General features: G+C 42.5%; 2 protein-coding genes across 2 annotated transcripts; both read right to left on the bottom strand.

The window, feature by feature from the left end:
- Positions 1-190: 190 nt before the first annotated feature.
- On the bottom strand, positions 191-3,367 carry jagn1a (jagunal homolog 1a). The gene is made up of 3 exons (XM_080478757.1): positions 3,265-3,367; positions 1,735-1,835; positions 191-1,089 (listed from the first exon to the last, which is right to left on the bottom strand). The coding sequence occupies exons 2-3, from the start codon at positions 1,821-1,823 to the stop codon at positions 627-629; spliced, it is 552 nt and encodes a 183-aa protein (XP_080334883.1). The 5' UTR covers positions 1,824-1,835; positions 3,265-3,367; the 3' UTR covers positions 191-626.
- Positions 3,368-6,641: 3,274 nt separating this feature from the next.
- Positions 6,642-22,070, bottom strand: col8a1a (collagen, type VIII, alpha 1a). Its single transcript, XM_080477815.1, has 3 exons — positions 21,956-22,070; positions 9,417-9,723; positions 6,642-9,150 (listed from the first exon to the last, which is right to left on the bottom strand). The coding sequence occupies exons 2-3, from the start codon at positions 9,712-9,714 to the stop codon at positions 7,214-7,216; spliced, it is 2,235 nt and encodes a 744-aa protein (XP_080333941.1). The 5' UTR covers positions 9,715-9,723; positions 21,956-22,070; the 3' UTR covers positions 6,642-7,213.
- Between the last annotated feature and the right edge of the window lie 205 nt (positions 22,071-22,275).

Here is a 22,275-nt window from a genome sequence, read left to right as displayed (position 1 = left end):
ACACACTTCAGAAGAGTGTCTGGTCTGGTTTGTATCTTAAGGTAACCTAAAAGAACAGAATATTATCTAAAGCTTTTGGTCCCTTCATTGTGGTCACACATCTACTTTCGTATCTGTGTTGGTAAATGTCACCCTATGACTTAACGACAAGTTTACTTGAACCAAAAACAAGACAGTGCAAACATATATTCAGATTTTTCAACTTTATTTGTTATATGCAACAAAGGCGAAAAAAAAAAAAGAGTTAAAACAATTTATGTGGTAAGTGTTGTCCATGATGTGAGCACCCTATACATTGATTCTGCTGAAATTAAGATGTTGTTTTTGGACAAATGGCATCATCACAAATTTATTCTGACCCATTAAAACCTCCTGCTGAACAAAAGAGTGAAGAAGTTTATTGTTGCTGCTGCGACTTCACTCATGAATGAGAAACAAACCTTCTGCTTTGAATAAAACTAGGGATTCGGGACTAATCTGCACACTTCAATGAAGAGTACATTTGTGTGGTAAAACTATTAGAATCTAAACTATAGCGTTACATAATAATAATAATAATAATGAGTAGATAATAATTAGAAGGATCAATCACTGTATAGAACAGTTTGGCTTCTTTTCCCGCTTCATTATTTCTTCTTCTTCTCCTGAGTGGTGTTAAACCATGAGTCTAGAAGTTTCTTCATGTAATATATCTGCCAGGCGTGTACTTGAACCGCCACCACCATGATGAGATACATGACAGTCACTGCAGAGAAGCCGAAAATGAAGCGGTAGGCTTTTCCGTGCCGGTAGAGCTGCTGAGCCACAGGAAACATCTCCATGCCGCCATATATAAGAGGCGCCACGGAGAACAGCCCGCCACTGATCATGGACAGGACCAAGTAGCTGATATTGTTCTTTGGCAGGGACAGGCTGCTGAAGAGCAGCGGGAGGAGGCTCAGTAGGTACGGGTACTCCCACTGGTACGGCATGCACACCGTGTCATGTGATAGCAGGTCAAAGTGGCTGACGCTCATCTGTGCCGCCACCAGCAGCCACAGGAGGAGGTGGACCAGGTTCAACTTCCGTAATTCTGACTTGAGCGGAGCGCTGCAAAAACAGAAAGAAAAAAACCCCACCAGGTTCTCAACGTACGTAAATGATCACATCAGTGTCTCAGGCCACGTTTACGCGTATTTACAAAAACTGTGATATTTGTCTGCGTTTCTTGCTTGTACACATAAACACAGCTGCGTGTCTCCGTTTGCACCTAAAGCGGGGTAGACGGAGATTCACGTCACAATATGAAGCGCCATCGATGGCAACCGTGTGGCGACCCGTGTTTACAGTCTGAACGCCGTGATGAAAATGGATCCAGTGAAAGCTGCTTGTTGTTGTTTATATTCTAACGCCCTATTCGGAGGAGCACCGCTTGCTTATCGGTCCAAATAAACTGTTTCGCTGAAAGAACAGGAAATAACTTGCGCCATTGTTGTGGTTTTTTTTCCAGGACTCTGATAGACTAGTATGGCTTCAAGCTTCTCATTACACTGCCCCCTACAGGTTTGGCATGCTCATTGTAGCTCTGAACCAGGTGTATATGTGGGTCCGTGTAAAAAACAATTTTTTTGTAAACGATCATGTGTAAATGAAGATTTTTTTGAAAACATAGAGGGGGAAAGATCTTTTTTTGTTGTTGTTGTAAAATACGGAGGTCCGTGTAAACGTGGCTTCAGACATACACAAGTGACTTACCTCATCTGGTAATGAGGGACGACCCTCTCTCTGTGACGAACTTCAGCTCCATTCGGGCCTGCAGCTCTGAGGCCAGCGCGGGATGTCATGTTTACAGAAACCTACTGACACACACACAAATTAATAATTAGACGCGTTATTGATCCTCCTCGGGGAAGTTCTGTCTTGGCCTTTAAACCCACCCTAACCTATGATCTTAACTACACATATTGGGAGCAGGGGGCTGCTGAAGTGCAGCATCCAGAGAACTGTTGGCAGTTTTCTAACTGCTGGGCTGACTTTAGTTTTGGGACTTCATACAGTCTGATTTCATTTCAGTTGTGATGGACCAGTGACGGCATATGAAAAACATTTCACTTTAGTTCTGGATCAGAAAATCACCAGTACAGCCTGGAAATATTCAGATTTAAAGCACTCTCTACAAAATCTATCCTGAACAACCTGAACGTTTCTAAAAAAAAGTCCATCAGCCAAATACACCATTGGTGCCACGGGTAAGTAGGTAGAGAATTTCAGTTTTGGCCCTCAGAGTTATGTTATTACCCTGCCTGAGACAACCCTGGGAGCCAAACCAGAAAAGTGTGACCCCCAGTGGGTAAATCAGGACCCTCAGGCCATGGGCCGAGCGCTAGACACCCCTGAACTACACCATCAAGTCACGAGTTGTAAGAAAAGGTGGACTTTCACTACGTCAGCTGTCACCAAGCATTTCACAGTGTTTGTCACATTCACCCTCTCACAGTCAAAACGGGAGTCCTCCTGGGTCCAGTTTCTCGCTCAAGCACATTTAAATTATGTAATTTGGCCGAGATGGAGGATCAAACCTGCAACATTATGACTGAAAAACAACCAGCGCAGCCACCTGAGCCACACAGAGGATGAATATTATAATTTTGTGATAGTGATAATAATGTCAGTCAGTAAAATATTAAAAAAATAAATAAATACAGTAAGGTATGGCACTTGTTGGTATTAATGAAACCATAAAAACAACAAAAATATAGACAACTTAATAAAGGTTTAATTATTGCTTCATCTGTTTGTTTGTTTTTGACAAAAACACTATAGCAACATATTTAATGTCACAGTTCAAAAATGAAGAAAGTCTCGAATCAAAATAACTTTCATTTAACATTAAAACTGACTGTTTAACATCATCTTCACAACAATATCCCACATAAGTAATTAGCCTATGATATAATAAGAGGACGTGTGGCCAAAATGCTGATGTAAAAAAAAACAGAAAAAACAAAACACCAAGCCAGCCAGATAATGACTCAGACTGAGCTATATCAAGCAGAACACTCCTCTTTCTGACACCATGATGAAAACTGATATATTATATATAGAGATATTTGTTGTTTTTCAGGACTATCAGCTGAGCTCTGCAGGAGAACAGGCTAACACATGATAGCCGCAGCTGCAGCCTCCGGATCTTCACAGATCCGTGTTTTACGTGAGGCTACAGACGTTTTATCATCTACCCACGATAGCAGAGGAGGATATTTCACTCTGACTGTACGTACTTACCGCGTACTTCCCTCTTTCGTTGTTGCAGGTTGTGTCTCCGGAGGATGTGATGAATGAATATGAGGAGCAGATCTGCGCGTGCGTAGTGCGCACCGATCGCCCTTCCCCCGCAGCATCAGCATCTGTCCTCAGAGCACACCCAGATCTACACGCATCTCCTCCATCACACCCAGATCTACACGCATCTCCTCCATCACACCCAGATCTACACACATCTCCTCCATCACACCCAGATCTACACGCATCTTCTCTAATCTGGGACTGTGGACAAAACCATGGATGGATCCTGACTGTAAAGGCAATTTTATAATTTTTAGACATAATGCATCAGCCAGCAATGTTCAAAAAACAAGCTCCTCTTAACACAGTATTCTTCTCTGTGTAAACGTATGTAGAAGTATACTGTATTTACTTTCAAGGTTTCTTTGTTACGTGGTACGAGATTATGTACTCAAATACCGGTCGGCACCAAAACATAGATACGTAAACCATAAAATTGAAAGTAATCTAGAATAGAATATAAAACTGATACAGCATAGGCACAATAAAAACATTATGTACACTGTCTTCAATAGTAAAACGATAAATAGGCGTGTCATGTCACTACAAAAGAAAGTGTCTCTCGTTGCAGGTAGGTTATTTGGGGGGGGGGGGGGGGGGGTGCAGAGCTGCAGGGCAGCAGAGATCAACAGTCTAGCAGCTTCTGGAAAGATGCTGTTCCCTGCAGTGACCGCAGTTAATGTTTTAATTAGATATACACAAGCCTCATCAAGCCAGTGTTTCCCTTGACAATTGAAAGTGTTAAAACCTTTAAACACACTTTGAAAACATTATTGTGTCAACTACTTTGTTTTTAAAATCACAATAGTCGTTTTTCAGTAATATTCTGTCCCCCTCATCCATGTCTAATTTTATTCTCATATTTCAGTTTTATCAGTTTTTCCTTTGATGTTTTAGTTTTCTTGTCATTATCATGACGTATTTCTATTTTCTCTTAAACGACTGTCAATGCAATGTGTAAAGTTTGAGCCCGAACGGACAATGTTGAGGCTATTTACAGTGTACTTCCTCTTTGATGGCGGACATTAAAATTTGTAGCGTGCGCACGTCCACGCCATCAATTGGATCTATGACTGAGATTCATGTAAAGAGGACCGGACTGTGATGCAACATGTGAGGTTTGAGGCCGAAAGGAGCAGTACATGTTATTTTCACTCCACTTCCTGTTTCCAGCAGGCGGCGCCATGGCTGATGATGTTAATTGTTGTATGGTTGCGTTGAGGGTAGACGCAATGTGTTAACTGTGAGGCCGATCTGACCACGTTCAAGCTGTTGATACTGCACTTTGTGTTTCATGGCGAAACATCAAACTTGGTGGCGTGGTCACGGCCACGCCCCCACACTTTTGCGAGAGATTTTAATAAATTTTGCTCTTCAACCTGTTTTCTGTCAAAAGAGCCCAAGCTGAAGTAGATCGGAGTTTCCCTCTGGGATGAGTTCGCTGTAGAAAAATAAAAAAATTTGGGCAAATATTCCCCAAAATCCACCATATTCCTCAAAACGTCTGACTTCCTGTTGAGGTTTTTGTTCGTCTTGGCCTGTTACGTACGTGTGCTGCTTTTCAAAACAGGATTCTGGCGCTACCGTTTTCCAATTTTGCAGGTGGCGCCGTTGAGCCATTTCGCAAGCCAAATGTGTAACTCCCTCAAATAATAAAATTTTTTCGCCGGACCTGACGAGTGTCGCAAAGTTTCACAGAAGTTATGAAAGTCCTTCAAAAGCGTCATTTATGTTGGCCAATAATCTGAGGAAGTCCAACAGGCTCCTATGCACTGTCAGTGCATCTCTAACTGCACGTTTCACCCAGAAACCCGATAAAAGACAATAAAAACGTCACGCAGGTTATTCATGTGACTCACTATTAATACACTGAGAGGCTGCTTGTCCAGTCAAATCAAACAAAGATGCAGATTACTTTATGATGCAAGAACCCGTGTTTGATGAGTCGAGGGCAAACACGGCTGACATCAGATGTACAACATTCACCCTGAGTATCTTAACTGGATCCTGAACCCGCGACCCGGGTCCTTTGAACAACGGCATGGCAGTGGGAATAGACCCTCAGCTGCTATCGCCAAATAAAAACATCCAAACGATGACTCCTCACGACACACTCGGCATTTTAACTAAACGTGTTGAACATCGCATCGATTACATTTTTTTAAAACAATTTTTATTTAGAAAAAAAACCAACACAAACAATAATAACAAATTTGAAACATTAATACACAGATTATTTGATTACTATGACACTATTAGCACCATGTTTATTTCCCTTTATGTTCCAAGCAGTAAAACTAATAAATTACTGACAATAACACGCTGACATGCGGTTGAAGTGAATCAGTTGCTGCAACATTCAAGGAAAGGACAATGAGGATGTAGTGGCTCCTGGTTCAGTCCGTTCACCTGAAGACCAAACACAGCATTCTAAATTAAACAAACAAAATGTAAAAAAAATTCCACTTCAAAATCCTCCGTTTCAAACTGTTTCCTGGCACGAATTAATTCTACCGTCAGTACACGTGACAGTGTGCTTCACATCAAAAACCGTGGTCCACAAAACGATTAGAAAACGGCGGATGAATTCACTGGATTTTTAAATAAAACTGTAAAAAAAAGAAAAGGAGGGATAAAACCCAAAGATTCATTTAAAGCCTGTTGATACGTGTGGATGTAGACTAATGAGTCCAACATGAGAGTTTTCTCTGCTCCTCATGCTGCTGACGGAGGACTGGCGTTCAGACCCTCAGGTTGGATAAACCCTCACGACAAGGATGGATTATGTGTCTTAATGTTTACGGCAGCGCTTGGAGTGGTTTTCCATACTTCAGAGCAAAATCATGTGAATTGGAAGTTTTTGCATTTAAAAAAAAAAAAAAAAAAAAGATTTGTTTACAGTTCTACATCCATAAATCTATCTGCAGACATTAATACATGAAATAATCATTACATTCTTGTTCATTGAGTCGTCAATAGTTTTGATTGTTTAGTCATACAGTTTTACTGGCGACTACTTCAATTGTCACCCATCGATAACAACTGCAGCTCCTCCCATTCACCCTCAGGTTTCTAAAACACGTTGCCTAACCTCATCTCTTATACAGCGTTTTGCAAATATCTATTAGATTCAAGTCCCCAAATGAATTAAGTTGCAGGCTCATCAGGTAGAAATGTGTTCACCGCCAAAACACTAAGCAAAAAAAATACAAATTAAAAAAAAGAGTAATTGATGGTCACTGTCATCACCGAGAGGTAATTTCATATTCTTACGGTTAATATTAGAGAAGAAAAAACTGTGCTTCTACAAAAGATATGAACTTCCTGCCACAGATTTGTGTTCTGGTTTATTTTATTTCTTTTGTTCTTTTCTTTTTTTTTGGATAACAGCCTTGTCATCATTGTGTTGTACATGAACGGAGCATGCTGCCTCTGCACGTCTGTACCTAATCATGAATTGCACTCTTGAGGATTTCTGGCAGCAAGTCATTTTCAGGTCTTCCGAGGATGCAGGTTTTTTTTTTGTCTCCCCCCCCCCCTTTTTTAATTCTTTTTTCTAATTTTAACAAATGTTTTCCATTTTATATCAAAATGATTAAAAGGCTTTACTGTTTACCAGATGTTGTACATACAGACTCTCATGTTGAAATAGTTCATCTTATCTTCTCATTTCTATTGACAAGACCAACAGTTTGACTTTACTGACTCTTGAAAATGAGAACCTGTATATCAACAAGATTTCCTGTATAAATAAATGTCAAGTGAAAAAAAAAAAAAAAAGTAAGACTGCTCAGTCTAATGGAATTCATGACCAGAGTTGAAGTTATACCAAAACAAGCTCCCTCCTTGTTTTTAATGTCGCCTTGTTCCGTGCCTGCAGTTTGTGGACTTACATCGGGTATAACAAGTACCCCGAAAACGAGGAATGGACGTACTGCCCAGCATAAAGTCCTGAGGCCTGATCGGAGGGCAGCTGAATGTACACAGTATCCCCGGGTTGTAGCGGTAATACTGCACTCCCTGATGCTTGGTCAAGGAAACCCTTCTTGTATTCATCGTATGTGTACATCACCGGCTCATTGTTTCTCATCAAAGCCACCCACACATTCGCTCCTTTGCAGTGAACATGGTAGGCAAAGTAATAGATGCCAGGCATGTCACAGGTGAAGATTCCAGTCTCTGGGTTGTAGTTTTGGCGGCCGTTATATAAGAGCTTGTCAAAGACGACCGGCATGCCCACAGGTGGAAAGGGGGTTGTTACAACGGCGGTGAATGCCGGCATTTCCAGCCCACTGGGGCCCATCACTTCTGCCCCATTGCCGCCATACTTGCCCTTCTTCCCATAACTTCCGGCCTTAACGCCGTCCAGGCCTGGGCCCATCTCAGACAGCACTCCTGCCATGTCAGGAGAATAGCCAGAAGGTCCAAGTGGGCCTGGTGGTCCAGGAGGGCCAGGCAAACCTGGTTGTCCAGGGGGTCCTAGTAGGCCATCTTTTCCTGGGGGTCCAGTTGGACCAGGCTGACCTGGGTTACCCTCAGTTGCAATGCCTGGTAAACCAGGTGGACCTTTATCTCCTTTGGGTCCAGCTGTACCGTGAGGTCCAATTGGCCCTGCTGCACCATCCATTCCCGGGATACCTTTGGGGCCTTGAGGTCCTGCTTCACCTGGCAATCCACCTTGTCCTTTTGGACCAGGAAGTCCAGGAGGACCAGGAGTACCAGGAAGGCCTTTATGTCCATCATCTCCCTTGGCACCACCCTGTCCTGGTGGACCTCTTGGTCCTGGCTCACCACGATCCCCTGGCAGGCCATCTTTTCCTGGTGCCCCTTGAAGACCAGGAGCACCTTTGGCTCCATTGAGCCCTTTAGGTCCTCCGTCGCCACAATCTCCTTTGGGACCAGGTACACCTATACCCCCAGGAGGTCCCATAGTGCCTGGTGGACCCGCTGGACCATTTGGGCCTGGTGGTCCAAGCATACCAGGTAGCCCTCCGTGACCTTTATCTCCTTTTGGTCCTGGAGATCCAGGTGGCCCTCCCAAACCTTTATCACCTTTTGGTCCTGGGAGTCCAGGTTTTCCAAACCCAGGCAGCCCTGGCTTTCCTGGCAAGCCTGGGGGTCCCGGATGACCTTTCCCCCCGGGCATTCCTGGCTGTCCTGGTAAGCCGTTTTGACCTGGTTTTCCTTGACCAGGCAGACCTGGTGGGCCTGGTGGTCCTCCTTCACCAGGTGACCCACCTGGACCCTGTTCTCCTGGATATCCTTTGTCCCCTGGTGGTCCTTGTGGACCTGGGGCACCATTCAACCCAGGTTTTCCAAATCCAGGTAGCCCTCTTGGCCCAGCAGGTCCAGGGGAGCCTGGAAGCCCTTTGTGACCAGGTTGTCCAGGTTGGCCCATTCCCTTGTCTCCTTTGGGTCCAGGCAATCCTGGTAGTCCGGGGAGACCTTTGTGGCCTGGCTCTCCTTTGGGTCCTGGCTGGCCTGGTAATCCCTGTACCCCTGGTTTACCTATTCCTGGAAGTCCCGGTGATCCTGGTGGACCTTGCGGTCCTGGCTGTCCAGCTGGCCCATCTTCACCCCTTGTCCCCATTTCTCCTTGCGGCCCAGCCTCTCCATTCGTTCCAGGTTTGCCTGGCATTCCCGGCAAACCTGGTTTTCCCACTCCAGGCACTCCAGGGGACCCAGGAGGTCCAGGTCGCCCTGCTGGTCCTGGCTGACCATTCCCTGGAGGTCCAGGAGGTCCATGAGGTCCCTCAGGTCCGGGTGGCCCAGCTGGACCTGGTTCACCTTGAGGAATTCCTTCAGCACCACTGGGGATCGTTTGACCTGTAAAGAAAAAAAAAAGAAATCTTCAGATAATTGTTTTTTTTCAGAAATAACTGCACCAAATCTGCAGACACAAAGTTGGATGTAGAACCCCCCCCCCCCCCCCCCCCCCCCCCCCCCCCCCCCCCCACAGGCTTTTACAGCAACGCTGGAACTAATAAGACAATACTTGTGTGCTTGTTGAGTTACGTCAAAATCTGGAACTTGTTACAGACATCCTTGTACGTATTTTTTATTTTGCCTGTTGAAATTGTGAACCCTCTCACCTTTGTCTTGCCCACCATTGTAGCCGCCGCCCTTTCGAGCCGTGTCCTTGCCTTTGTGCATGGGTAACTGAGGCAGCTCCTTCCTGTAGTGGGGGTACTGCATGTAGGGCAGCTCTTTGCCCAGGTACTGTTGCTGCGGGAAGCCTTCTTTGCCCATGCCCATGTGCTGCAGGTGCTGTATTGGCTGGTACTGTTGAGGGTGCTGCTTGTGACCATAGTATGCCCCACCACTCACACACATGAGGACTGCCAGCTGTACCAGCAGCAGCAGTAAGAGGGGGGCAGGGAGGGGAGGCATGGCCAAGGCCTGTATGGAAGGAAGCACAAGACAAGCTATGAAGGAAGGATGTGACTGCTTTTACATATTGTTTGATGGCGTACCATCTAGGTACTTTATCCTGGGTGTGTTCAAGTGGGGAGAGTGGACAAATCCATCAGCAAAGCACAGGTAGAAAGGGGCAGCTCTGTCTCCCTCTGCTGGACAAATAGTGAAACTCAACAGATCACCCTGTAAGCAGTGGCTGTATTGTTAGAATAAGTCAAAATGGTGATGTTAAATGATGCCAAAGCCAAGAAGAGGTTTTAGAGTTGACATTTATGACGTCGTAAAAATACCCATGGTAGAAAACATTGATAAATCCACAATCTGCTCGGTTTTACAGAGACTGGTGTTGTTCAGCAGAGGGAGACAAACTGTAAACTGCCCTATGAAGACATTCAGGGTGAGGCTGCTCTTAAAACATATAGGGAAGCTACCAGAAAGACCTCTCAAAACAATATTGCCATTATTATTCCATCAGTATGTCCTTTATCTATGTTTGATTTTAATCAGTTCAAATAAATGTGTTGGCTATACGGACCCATTTTCTGTAATCGACATGTTAATTCAAATAATAATACAATGGTCAAACATATTTGAGATGTTTGTTTGAAATCTCTACTGTCAAACCTATTTACATACAGCTTGTCAATGCTGGTTTATAATCTAATAGTTACATTTAATGTAAGTTCATTTTAACTTCAGTAGAAACGTGTCATATTGGCTGTGAAAAGTCATTCATGCCTCTTTGTTGTGAGCATTTTTTCAAAAGTTATCCACCAGAGGGAGCCATAGTAAGATCACAAACTGTCCTGACAAGACTTCAGAAAAATATATAAATGCTCTATGAATAAAGCTCACCAGAATTTATCACCTGTTAATGCAAAACAATTTTTTTTTTCTTGTTCTGGCTGCTCTATTCAGGGATTATCAGGGATTATCAGAGCCAACTGTCTGCTTTTATACCCGCCTATCCTCTGTTTCCTCTACATTTACACCAACCGTCTCCATGTCCTCCTTCACTACATCCATGATTCTTCTCTGAGGTTTTTGTCTGATCCTCCTGCAGCTCCATCTCGAACATCCTCTGCCCGAAAGATATCCACTCTCTCTCATCACATCTCATCACAGTCTCAGCCTGCCCTCTCTCAGGTGATCTTCTCAGCCTTAACTGTTCCTCACATCCATGTCATTGCCACTTAAAATCATAGCTGACACCTCCATCTCAGCCTTCTGGTGCCAGAGCAGCATCAAGCATAAAACGATTTTCCATTAATAAAAATATTCTGACATACTTACTAAAGAACTACAGGATACTGCGTACTTCTGTAGCCTGGCTGAACAAGCAGCGTGACAAGAGAATGTGAGCATCTGTATGAACAGTCAAGTTTTTTTTTCTTCTTTTTACAAGCGTGTGAGGTATTTGTGCCACCTTCGAGCTAAAGCACCGATGTGTTCACCCCTCTTGTTGGTAATCATGAGCATTCTGAACATTCCAGCATTACTTCAGCTGAACGACACAAAGACAAATCCCAGCACATTGAATAATGTCACCGATGACACAAAACAGCGAGATGCCACCGCAAGAAGGTTCCCCATTTGGAGAGGTTGAATCTCTTTAATGCAGGCATCTGTGATTACTATGAGAGATATACGGACCCAATGGATCTTTTAAACAAGACTCGTCTTGTCGGTCGTGGACAGATCCATGAATTTTACTGTCGTCAAGATTCGAGTACATTCCAAAGGAACGTTAATGCTCAGTTATGTGGCGAGGACCACGTATTTATATCTAACAAACATCATTTCACTACAAAGATGTCAGTTATAACACCGAGTTAAAGACCCAAGGAGTTTCCCTGAGCTCAATGAACATCGACAAGTTTCATCTGCATCTCTGAGTAACGACTTGTACAGTTGTACAGTGGAAACAGATAAACGGTGATCAGAGGGCCCGACAAAGGTCAAAAGAATCATTCAACTTTGTTGCCGTTTAACACCGTTAAACACTGTGGCCATATTTAGTAACTTCAGCAGATTTCCATTACTTTAAATCTGTCACTTGTAGATTGATGCGAATTCCTGCTTGTCAGTCGACATGAAACTAGTGTAAGTATTCAAGTAAAATATAGAGCACTTTTATTAAAAATAATCGAATTTTTTTTTTAACATACTGTAGGTCCAATGCAAAATCCAATGAATCTTTTTTTTTTTTTTTTTTTAACTGGAAATATATGTGATCCTGGTCAGTATGACGCTTTCCAGCATGATTCCTCCGATTAGGCTGATCAGACTTTTGTACGCTATGCATCTCTATTATTGCCCTATAAGGTAAATAAATGTGAGAAGAAAAACAACAACAACACAGACACCAAAATCTGTGTGTTCTAGAATGTATCTGTAACAGTCAGAAGAAGTCATTATTCACATTTGTGTTGGAATGTCATTCCTCTTGTGTAGGTTATGTGTTCCTCTTTCAGAACAGGCCTGAATAAAAAAAATGAAAAGATGATCCTCTAAACAAAGTACCAGTGGCTGAAACCTTCTGATGGCAGTGGCAAAAAAAAAAAAAAAACGACAACAGAAAAACTCTTTTTCATTTGAGCCGAGCGATGTGTAGTTTTTACAAATTCACATCCTAAACCACATCCTCAGCGTCCGCTCCATCACCGGCCCTCTGGACGCTTGCCGCCCTTTGGCCTTTTCTCAGCCGCCTGGTGATTTTGACACGGCGGTGCCACTGTCTCCCCCGATGAGAGCCGGCCTTTGAAGGGAGTGCAGCGGCTTTTCCAACCGCGCCCGAGGCCAGACATGCCGACCAGCCCAGAGGAATGCTCCTGACAGACTTCACTCAGCAGGAACAGCGACTTATTTTCGCCCCTCGAGTCGCTTCCAAGTATCCTCATCAATACTGTGAAGGGGGTGACGCGTGAAGCCTCCACGCAGACCCAGAGGACGAGCCTCACACTTCCTGCGTCTAATCAAATGATCTTTATTACTGGATGACATCAACCCCAACTCCAAGTAAAGTTAGAACAGAACTGGGAGGTACACTTTTAAATTTGTAGGAATAAATTGATGAGAGGGATTATTACTAATGAGACTTTAATACTTAAATCTCCTGTGAGTTAGTTTCTTATACGATCATTGTGCTGTGCAGTTGCTTCCGTCTTGTTCTTTTGTTTACTTTAAGAAGAAATAACTTATCTAAACAAGACCTGGTTTAATATAGAATTAATAAAAACTATAATTTTTGACTGTATAGTCAACTTCAAATACACAGTACAGTGTTTTTCCGTTTCAAGCCCATAAACTGCACAACAGTCTCACCTCAAGTAGTAGTTTTTTTTTTTTTTTTTATTCCTTGAGTTTAATATCAAACAACACAATATTTAACCACAGTGAAGATGTATATAGAAAAAGAGTTAAAGTCTTTAATCCACGCTGGTTAGAGGCTTTCAACTTCAATATGAGGTTCCTCTTTTTTCATGGTTGTAGCTTGTGGGGCCTGTTCCATTGTTGCACCACGGCTTAATTCATTATGTCGGTTTGTTGTTATCGCATTTACATTTTATTCACCTTAATCAATACTTTACTAGCCGTCTCCAGAAGAATGGCACGCTGGGAGAAATTCACCCTCTTCGAAGCTGTAGGCGGAGGCCAGAGGACGGAGGTGCACTGATCCCGAGACATCCGTCAGGTAAATATATATTTAGAGTCACGAAATCCATCAGGAGTTCCTGGAGGACCTGCAAGCTTTTTGTGGTTTTGTGATCAAAGTGAAAAGTGTCACCGATGATCTAACTGCATGCCGGACACACTCGCTCTCCCTCACTTTTCAGAAATGATGCCATGGTGTCAGACTGTCCAAGATATCAAACCTCAAATATCTTTGCAGATCTTGAAGTTCAGACTTTAGAGTAAGGGGTCTGCTACCGTAGTTCAGTGCAATAAATAAATGAATAAACAAACAAACAAACAAATTATTTATAAATAAATAAATAAATAAATAAATAACTAAATAAATAAATAAATAAATAAATAAATAAATAAATAAATAAATAAATAAATTATATATAAATAAATAAATAAATAAATAAATACCTGCGACTTTCTGTTTTCTATAGTGGCTTCCTGTGTCTTTCACAATATCACATGTAAATAAACACATTTTATTGACATTATAATTTTATTGCACAGCAGACAATCTTTAGAAAGGACAAATGTGACTTGAATTAAAAAAAAAATCTCTATATATATTTCTTCAACTGAAATATGTATGGAATCCTAGTATGTTAATAGAATGACACGTTTCACACTCAGAGCAGGTATTAAATACATTTAATTCATGTAGTAAATTCTTTTCGAAGGTTGAATATATATATGTTTTGTCTAGGAAGGAGCCAAAAATGACTTTGGTTTGCAAAAGTTGCGGATAAGTGAGTGAAAACTAGTTCTTGTCATTAATAAAGCAGCGAGCGGCCACAACAATACCAACAAGTTTTATATAAATATCATTAATGGCTTCTTTAAAAGAAAATGTGAAGAATACATGGTACAGCCTGACTTTACTTCATATAAAACTCTGAAATCAATTAGAAAAGAAAGTGAAGGAGGAAGGTTTGGTATGGAATCATTATTGATATAATTCTGTATTGATTCTCTGATGATTTGGACGTTTCCCACTCCCTTTATGACGATGTAGAAATGTTACAGGTGACTGATGAGGCAAATATTCACATGGAAGCTTTTCTTCCAAATGACATTCCGATCATCAATGAAAGTACAATCCCACATTTGTTGATGTTTTTTTTTAATTTTGTTGACTTGATGTAGTTGAGGTTTGGTAGGATCCTGGAGACGATCCCAGCCGACCTGTCAGGGTGCAAACTGGACCCAAGCACTGGTCATTTTAGAGTCACCAGTTGGGAAGGAGCACGGGCTTTTGGACTGTGGGAAGAAAGCGGAGTACTGGGAGATGTTTTTCTTCTTGTGAGGAGAGAGTACTACAGTAAGCACTACTATCTCAGAAGGGATCAATAAAACTCTATATAATCTAATCCAAACTAAAGTAACCGGATTCTCCAGCCTAAATCACTCATGTGATTCACAGTATCGACTTCTGTGAGCTTCTGACTTTATATCTGGCTGAGCTGAGATGTTTTTTTTTTTTATCACTTATGCTCTTCTGTTTGTTTTGCAATTGTGGGATTTTTTTATTTTTTTATCTTTTAAATTGTGTGTTTTTATGGGGGAAAAAAACTGAAGACAAATTTCCAACATTGTGGTTCAGAATATTCGGTCTGTTTCACCCCAACAGTCGCCATAAGCATGAAAAGCTTAGGAAAACAAATGTGACAGTTTTACGAGCCTTTAGGCGCGTCTCAATGTGTGTGTGTGTGTGTGTGTGTGTGTGTGTGTGTGTGTGTGTGTGTGTGTGTGTGTGTGTGTGTGTGTGTGCGTGTTTTGAAAAGGTGGGAATATTCTGACAAAGCTTTTGCGGCTGCAGATGAGAGCGTCTTTACAACGGGGGTCTGTTCAGTGTCACGTAGCAACAGCGTGGCGTTTGTTGTTGTGACCGCAGTGTGATGGAAACACCTTCTGTCTTTACCTGCGCTGCTTTTCTCCGGACACTATGGCGGGGCCCCCCTGAAATGAACGCCGAGCAGCAATGCATGTGAACGTGGCACAGCTGTGAGGAGTCCCGATGGCGTGACTCACGTGTCGAGTGCTGCTTCTCACATTCACGGTTTCATTTCTGGAGCGCTGGCGTAAAACAGTTTGACTCCTCGCGGCGACGATGCCATGGCAAGCTGTCATATTGCTGCGGCTCCTAAACAGGAAACAGCAACCATGTTTGGCACTTTCATGCCAGACGGATGTCGCCGCCACGTGTCCCCTCAGTTACACTTATACTGCCTCGTCGCTGTCCCAAAGGAAAGACACGCGTGTGTGTACTGACAGATAGAAGCAAAGACAGACACAAATCTTTACACAATAGTACATGTTTAGATAATAATGAGATGCGGGATCATTTAAAGTCCAGGTGAGGCTTTACAAAGAGAGATCAAATTGTGAATTGCCTAAATTATGTTTAATTGCTTTAGTGGTCATTGTAGTTAGTTAATTGTCAGTTAAACAATCAGACTTTTGGAAAACAAATTCATATTAAGCTGATCGTTTCTTTTTTTTATTTGAAAATACCACTTTTACAACTCGGTGGCGTGTTCTCATTCTTTACTCATATACTGTTGAAGTACAAATAGTTGTTTAAAAACAGACTTTTTAAAAGTATAAATTCTTTACTTAAGTAAACGTTGGAAAAGTACAGGTTCTGAAATGTACTGAAGTCCGAAAGTAAAATGAATTTTTAGTTTCACTGTGATTTTTTAAGGCAACATGAACCTTTTTTTTTTATTGAGTTACGGATATGGATTCCACTTGTATGATCATTTTCAGGTTCTTTTTTTAAATTCATTATTTCGGAATGACTTGATCAATGTGACTTCTGCAGCTTCACTATGGATAAATGTTACGATGAACCCCTTCCACTGTGAATTATTTGCATAGAGGTTGAAACGCTTCAGAGTTGAGCTAAAAGTACAGACATTTGTATTTAGATATAGGATGTAAAAGTAAAGTCATCAGATGAATATGTAAAAAAACAAGTCAAGTGCAAACACCTAAAAAAAAATCTATTAAAATACTGTAAGAGAGTTCAAAGGCTGTGTTGGATGTTTAACTGATTCTTGCATCTGACTTATTACGATGAATTAGCGATTTATTTCAGAAACTGGGATTATTTTTAATTTGGTTTTGGCCAATATTCTTTTCTAAAAATGAAACTTCTGCTTTTCCAAGTTTTGTTTATCAGTTTTTCTGTCAAATTGTTGGAATGGACTAAAACGGTTCACAAAAGGTGCAAATTGTAATTTAAAGAGGAAAAATAATCTACCACTGATCCTTCATGTCCCCACTGAGAAATTCATTTTCTCTCACATGTACAAAAAGTTAAAATTGTAAACTACAGTAAGCGAAGGAAATCGTTGCAGTGAAACTATGAACTGAAACATAAAACCCCCATAGCAGAAAAATCTATATTATAAGAATATCGGCAAATCCTTCTGCTAACTTTTTTTAGTTTAATGTAACTGACTGTGAAATGGAGCCAATATTATAGCTCTAAAGACATGAAAACATATTAAATAGTTATTCTTGCATAAACAACATAGTTGTCCTGGGAATGGGTTAAGAGACTTCAAACTGTTTTACAGTCAAACATGGTGATATTGAACCTGCAATGAATTCTCCTCATTGTAGACATGGGAGCAAAAAACAATTGTAAAGATGTAATCAGTCAATGAAAAATAGTTTTTATTTGGTATCGTACTGGATCGCATCGTATATCATGTACTTACATACTAATCAATAATGGCTATAATGGAGAACACAACTTAAAATTAAATGGTCAAAAGTCAAAATGGCTAAAACAACCATAAAACTGCTGAAAATGGCCACAAAAGCTCAAATTCTAAATTGTTGTCATGAAATGTCATGAATGTACGTTTAGCAGCAGAACGACATAAATAACTTTATACACTGTGAGATCTTTTATGATTAAATGTGTTTTGTGGCTCCAAAAGAATTAAATTTGATGGAAAGTGAGAAATACAGTGCTTTTAATCTGAAAGGTTACAGACAAACAGGCTTATTCAGTGTAAATATGCAGGTCATATAACACCTGACAGGGGGCGCTGCAGACCCCTCAGCATACATACTTCCCACATGTTTGCGTCTCAGATATTTCAACACATAAAATGTGTGAAGTTGCTTAAAATTTTTAAACTTGTAGGCCCGCACAAACATAATGTAGTTCTCTTGTTTTTTCTGATTTCCTGAGGAGCACTGAGGTGATGAAGTTTGAACGTATACAGAGATAGATCGGTGAATTATACCCAAAAAAAATGTAAGTGACGTGTATTCTCATGAAGTGGACTCACTTTAATTGGAGTCCATCCAACAGCTGCTGAGATATTTCACAGATAAACAAAATAATTAACTTCACAGTCAAACCAAAGATAGAATCAAGAGTTTGCAGAAAATTTGTAGAATTCATCCTCTGAGAGCCATAAAAGTTTGTATATGTATTTTTAAAAAAAAGAAAGAAAATCAATGGCAATCCATGTGGGAGCTCCTGAGATATTTCAGTCCAGACTGAAATAACGGACACTTATTTTCTTCCATAAATCTCTGTCACGATCCCGGCCAACAGAAGCCCATCTAAGGGCAGCGATTCCCAGCGTCTTTTTTAAATTGTACAACATATCCTGAAATCCATCGGCGAATCATTAGTTGTAGAAATGATCCTGGTTGACAGTAAAATCAGATTAGTTTGCATTGAAGTGCAACAAGATCCCTGCAGTTGTCACACGTACAGGATGGGGCACCGAGGTCGTCCAACGCACAACTTTTCAACATCTGCTGCCAAAATCTACGTGGCCGTCACACTCCACTGAGCTCCCAGCATGTGCTGCCCAGCCCAGACTGTTCAGAAAACAAGCAAGGCAGTCAGCATTGTAGGTCTACGTGTCGTGGAGGTGTCCGAATGTGTATCTGTGCTCCTCTGTCTCCCCGGCCGCTTCCAGATGTCTATTTCTTTTGTTGTTGTTGAGATTTTACATAAATGAAGCACAGTAGATGGTCCATCAGGCGTGTGAGGGGACCCCTGGGCGTCGTCTCACTGTACGCCGGGCTTTCGGCTGAGTCGAGCCTCGTGCTGAGGGCGTCGCCTGCTGCGCTTTGTAAAGAGGTGTAATGTCCAGAATCTCATTAGAGCTGCAGCAAGCTGCACAACCTAATGGACAAATGTGTTGAGAAAGAACGAGGCAGTGGACAGAAGAGCAGGAGGGAAGGAGCTCAGAGTCTGTTCCTCCTCCAGTCTGCCTCCATAACAGTAGGAAGGGAAGTTTGAAAAGAAAATGTTATATTATTCAGACTGAATTATGATCAAGAAATGCACTTTGATTTGGTCTTGTTATAAAAAAAAGTGGATTTTAAAGTGCAGACAGAACGTCCCCTGGGTGGCGCTATAGAGCAACGACGGGAAAGATCTGAGGTTCAGGGGGATTTCTTCTCCCAGCAAGAGATGAGTGGTATAAAGCAAATCAATGATGCGTAAATCTTTCATTTATTCTTTCAAAACACATATTTTAGAACTGAATTCATTGTAAATGAGACATGGATAGATTAAAATGAGAAAATAGCTTCACTAGAAAAAAACTGTGAATAGATAATACCAGAAAACGTGACATGGCGAGAGTGGTGGTTCTATTGATTCTGGATTCCACCATTAAGATGGAAACCACGAGTGTGGGTTTAATGGAATTCAGTTCATTTTAAAAACTATTCAAAAAGGTTATTGAACCTTTTATTTATTCGTTTTTGACTTCAGGTGTTGGAGATGATTAATTAAATTTAAGTGATTCTCCAAGACAAACAGAAACAGTGACGTCACTGCCGTAACGATTCCTGCAAGTGATCCAGTGATTTGCATTGCCCCGGTGAGACCCTCAGAAGGAGTGTTGGGGGTGACGAGCAGCGGCTGATTGATTGCTCGCCCCTGGAAACACACCTGCGTCTGCCGTCCCGCCTTCAAAATAGCCTCGCTCGCACACAAAAGCCACACAAAAGCGAGCGCCTAAACACACACCTCGTGGCAGATGTCAGCTGATGGATGGGACAACCGAGCACACACTGATAAAGCGCCGCGCCGCATTCTTCCTTAAAAAAAAAAAAAAAGGCGCCGCCAGACTTTCCCAGCCACGGCGGAAATATCGGCCTCGCATCTTGCGCTCCAGACGTGGAGACTCTCACCTCTGTCAAGACAGACGCCCTCCCTCCCCGTGTCTCGCCGAGCACACAGCCATATCTGTTCTGCACCATCAGCCTCACTTGGCTTCACTCCGCCTCCCGTCTGTGTCTCTCTGGCCCTTCTCTCTCTCTCCCCCCGTCGGAGGCCTCCTGGTTCAGTGACCGGAGGCCGTGCGGTGACCTTGCAGACTGCGGTGGAGGTCAGAGGACGTGACCGTGCGTTTTCTTCAAACCGCCTCACAAACAGAGCGGTGAAAATCCAGCAGGGATGAGGTGCAGGCCACGGCTGCTCTTATGGCCGTATTGAGCTGTGAGAAGCCCTTTTTTTTTTTTAAACGAAGCATCGCAGCAGCATTTAGCCGCCGAGTTTCAGTCTGCTTTTAGGAAACAGGCGGCCTGACAAAGAGGGTGACGTTTAAATCCCACTGAACAAGCTTCACAACCTTCCCCACAAGTGAACTTACACATTTAGACTCACGCCAGCGCTCAATGTGGCTCAAGGCCCCGGCGGGTGATTGTGGTTCCTCAGCGAGAGGGAAAAAAACATTCACAGCTCCTCGGCCCCCTAAACGCAGCTTTTATCACAGAGCACACCTTGTAAAATTATCACCTCTTCAGGCCACGCCGCAAACGTTCTCGTTCAAGCAAACCTCGTCCTCAAACCAGAGGAGCACGGTTCACACACTCATGTACACACACACACACACACACACACACACACACACACACACACACACACACACACACACACACACACACACACACACACACACACACACGCACACACGCACACACGCGCACGCACGCGCACGCACGCGCACGCACGCACACACACTGCAACAGCTGTGCAGCTAAATGACCAAACCTGCAGTGTTTACCTCTTTCCCTCTCCTTTAGCCAACCATCATTCTTGGTTTTCACGGCGATCCTTTGTCCTTTTGTCCCGTGCATTCCTCAAGTTAGCTGAATAATGCTTGCAGGGAAGGGGGGGGGGGGGGGGGGGGGGGGGTTGAATGTTGTATGTGCACACAAACACACTCCATTTGAAAGGTTAGTTTTTGTGCACAGCACCAGCGAGGTTTTAGGGTCCCATCTTGTCCTGCACCTTTCACGCTCTGAGGTCAATTCATGGGCCACACACACACACACACACACACACACACACACACACACACACACACACACACACACACACACACACACACACACACACACGCACACACACACACACACGCACACACACGTTTCACAGCGTGGTTGAGCACCGCGACTCGTCACACTTTTTAAATTATGTAATCAAAAAAAAACTGATGAGAAACAGGCCTACAAAATCATTTCAAATTAAGTCACAGTCGCATATTCCTCCTCAAACGTTACAACCAAAGACCAACAGTGTATGAAGCCAGGATAGGAATGCCACATAATGAACATAATCGGTATTTTTCCTTAATAAAGCAACTAAAAAACTGTGAATTAGTCTTTTATCTGGTGGGAGAACGTAAATAGGAGTCTTGCAACAGGAGTAACAAATGACATTTTAACTAAAATCTCTCAATTATAGCAATGAGTAGAGGTATAGATCTGGAATCACACATGCAGCCTCCAGATGTTCTCCAGTTTCTCCATCTCCCTGAAATAATTAACCAGGACATGTGATGCACAGCTCCGATATAACCGCGTCAGATTATTGTGATTGACGGGACGGCAGCGAGAGGGAAGCATTACGAAGCAGATCAGGCTGGAGAGACGGAGCTGCTTCAGGCCAAAGACGCTGTTTGCTCTATAGTCTCTTCTCACCAAACTGCTGCTCTTGGCCCCATCGCATACATCTGTCAGTTTGGCTTCAACTTTCTGCACACATGCGCATGCACACAAGACATTCAGATGGATATTTGCCTCCAGCGCAGGCGCATCTCACACGCGGATGTATGGCTGGGTAAGGGATGCTGCGTATGGAGCAGCTTGAGAGACAACTTATGAGAAGTTCTGCCTGCTCCTCTGCAAATAAAGGTGAACGGAGGCCATATTTATGAATGAAACAAGCCATCCATTGCATTTCAATAAAAGAAAACATTTTAAATCGTCTTTAGAAAGTTATCAAAAAGCTCCACATCCTTTACAAAAATCCACAATATATTTCAGTTATTGTTTTCATAACAATTCACATTCACATGTAAATATTCTGATTAAAAATGTCCTAATTACAAATCAGGACCTCTGTGAATGAGTTGAATAATCCCATTAATCCACTTTTCCGAGAATTGCTGACAAACTTAAATATTTAAATTAAATGATATAATAACAGAGATATAAACTGTATATAATCCAGGGGAATAGATGCAAATCTTACCTTTGTGAGTGGCCGTCTAAGAGGAAATAATCACTGCAGTGAGTCTCACTGGCAGAATGAAGGGACCAGACACACAACCACACAGAGGGAACCCCAGTATATGTGCTCATAACACACGCACACCTTGTGGACACAGCTTTTTATCTGCTGTAGGGTGGAGTCACTGGGTGGGTGGGTGGTTGGGTGGGGGAGAGAGAGAGAGAGAGAGAGAGAGAGGGGCGAGTGGGATTTACCCAAGAGTGACTTCAACCTCCCAAAAAGTTGTACCGTAATTTATAGTGGCAAAACATGCCCACATCCCCCCGCTGAGCAGCCACAGT

The sequence above is a fragment of the Lipophrys pholis genome (genome assembly GCF_963383615.2).
Source record: "Lipophrys pholis genome assembly, chromosome: 13".
Lineage (NCBI taxonomy): Eukaryota > Metazoa > Chordata > Actinopteri > Blenniiformes > Blenniidae > Lipophrys > Lipophrys pholis.
The sequence above is the reverse complement of the archived record's forward strand: the minus strand, read 5'-3'. Positions and strand labels throughout refer to the sequence as shown.

Excerpts from the sequence above, each read along its gene's own strand:
- jagn1a (XM_080478757.1), bottom strand. The coding sequence starts at position 1,823 with ATGACATCCCGCGCTGGCCTCAGAGCTGCAGGCCCGAATGGAGCTGAA. Across the intron at positions 1,090-1,734 it reads GTCCCTCATTACCAGATGAG|CGCTCCGCTCAAGTCAGAAT; the intron begins GTAAGTCACTTG and ends CTGTTTTTGCAG.
- col8a1a (XM_080477815.1), bottom strand. The coding sequence starts at position 9,714 with ATGCCTCCCCTCCCTGCCCCCCTCTTACTGCTGCTGCTGGTACAGCTG. Across the intron at positions 9,151-9,416 it reads CAATGGTGGGCAAGACAAAG|GTCAAACGATCCCCAGTGGT; the intron begins GTGAGAGGGTTC and ends TTTTCTTTACAG.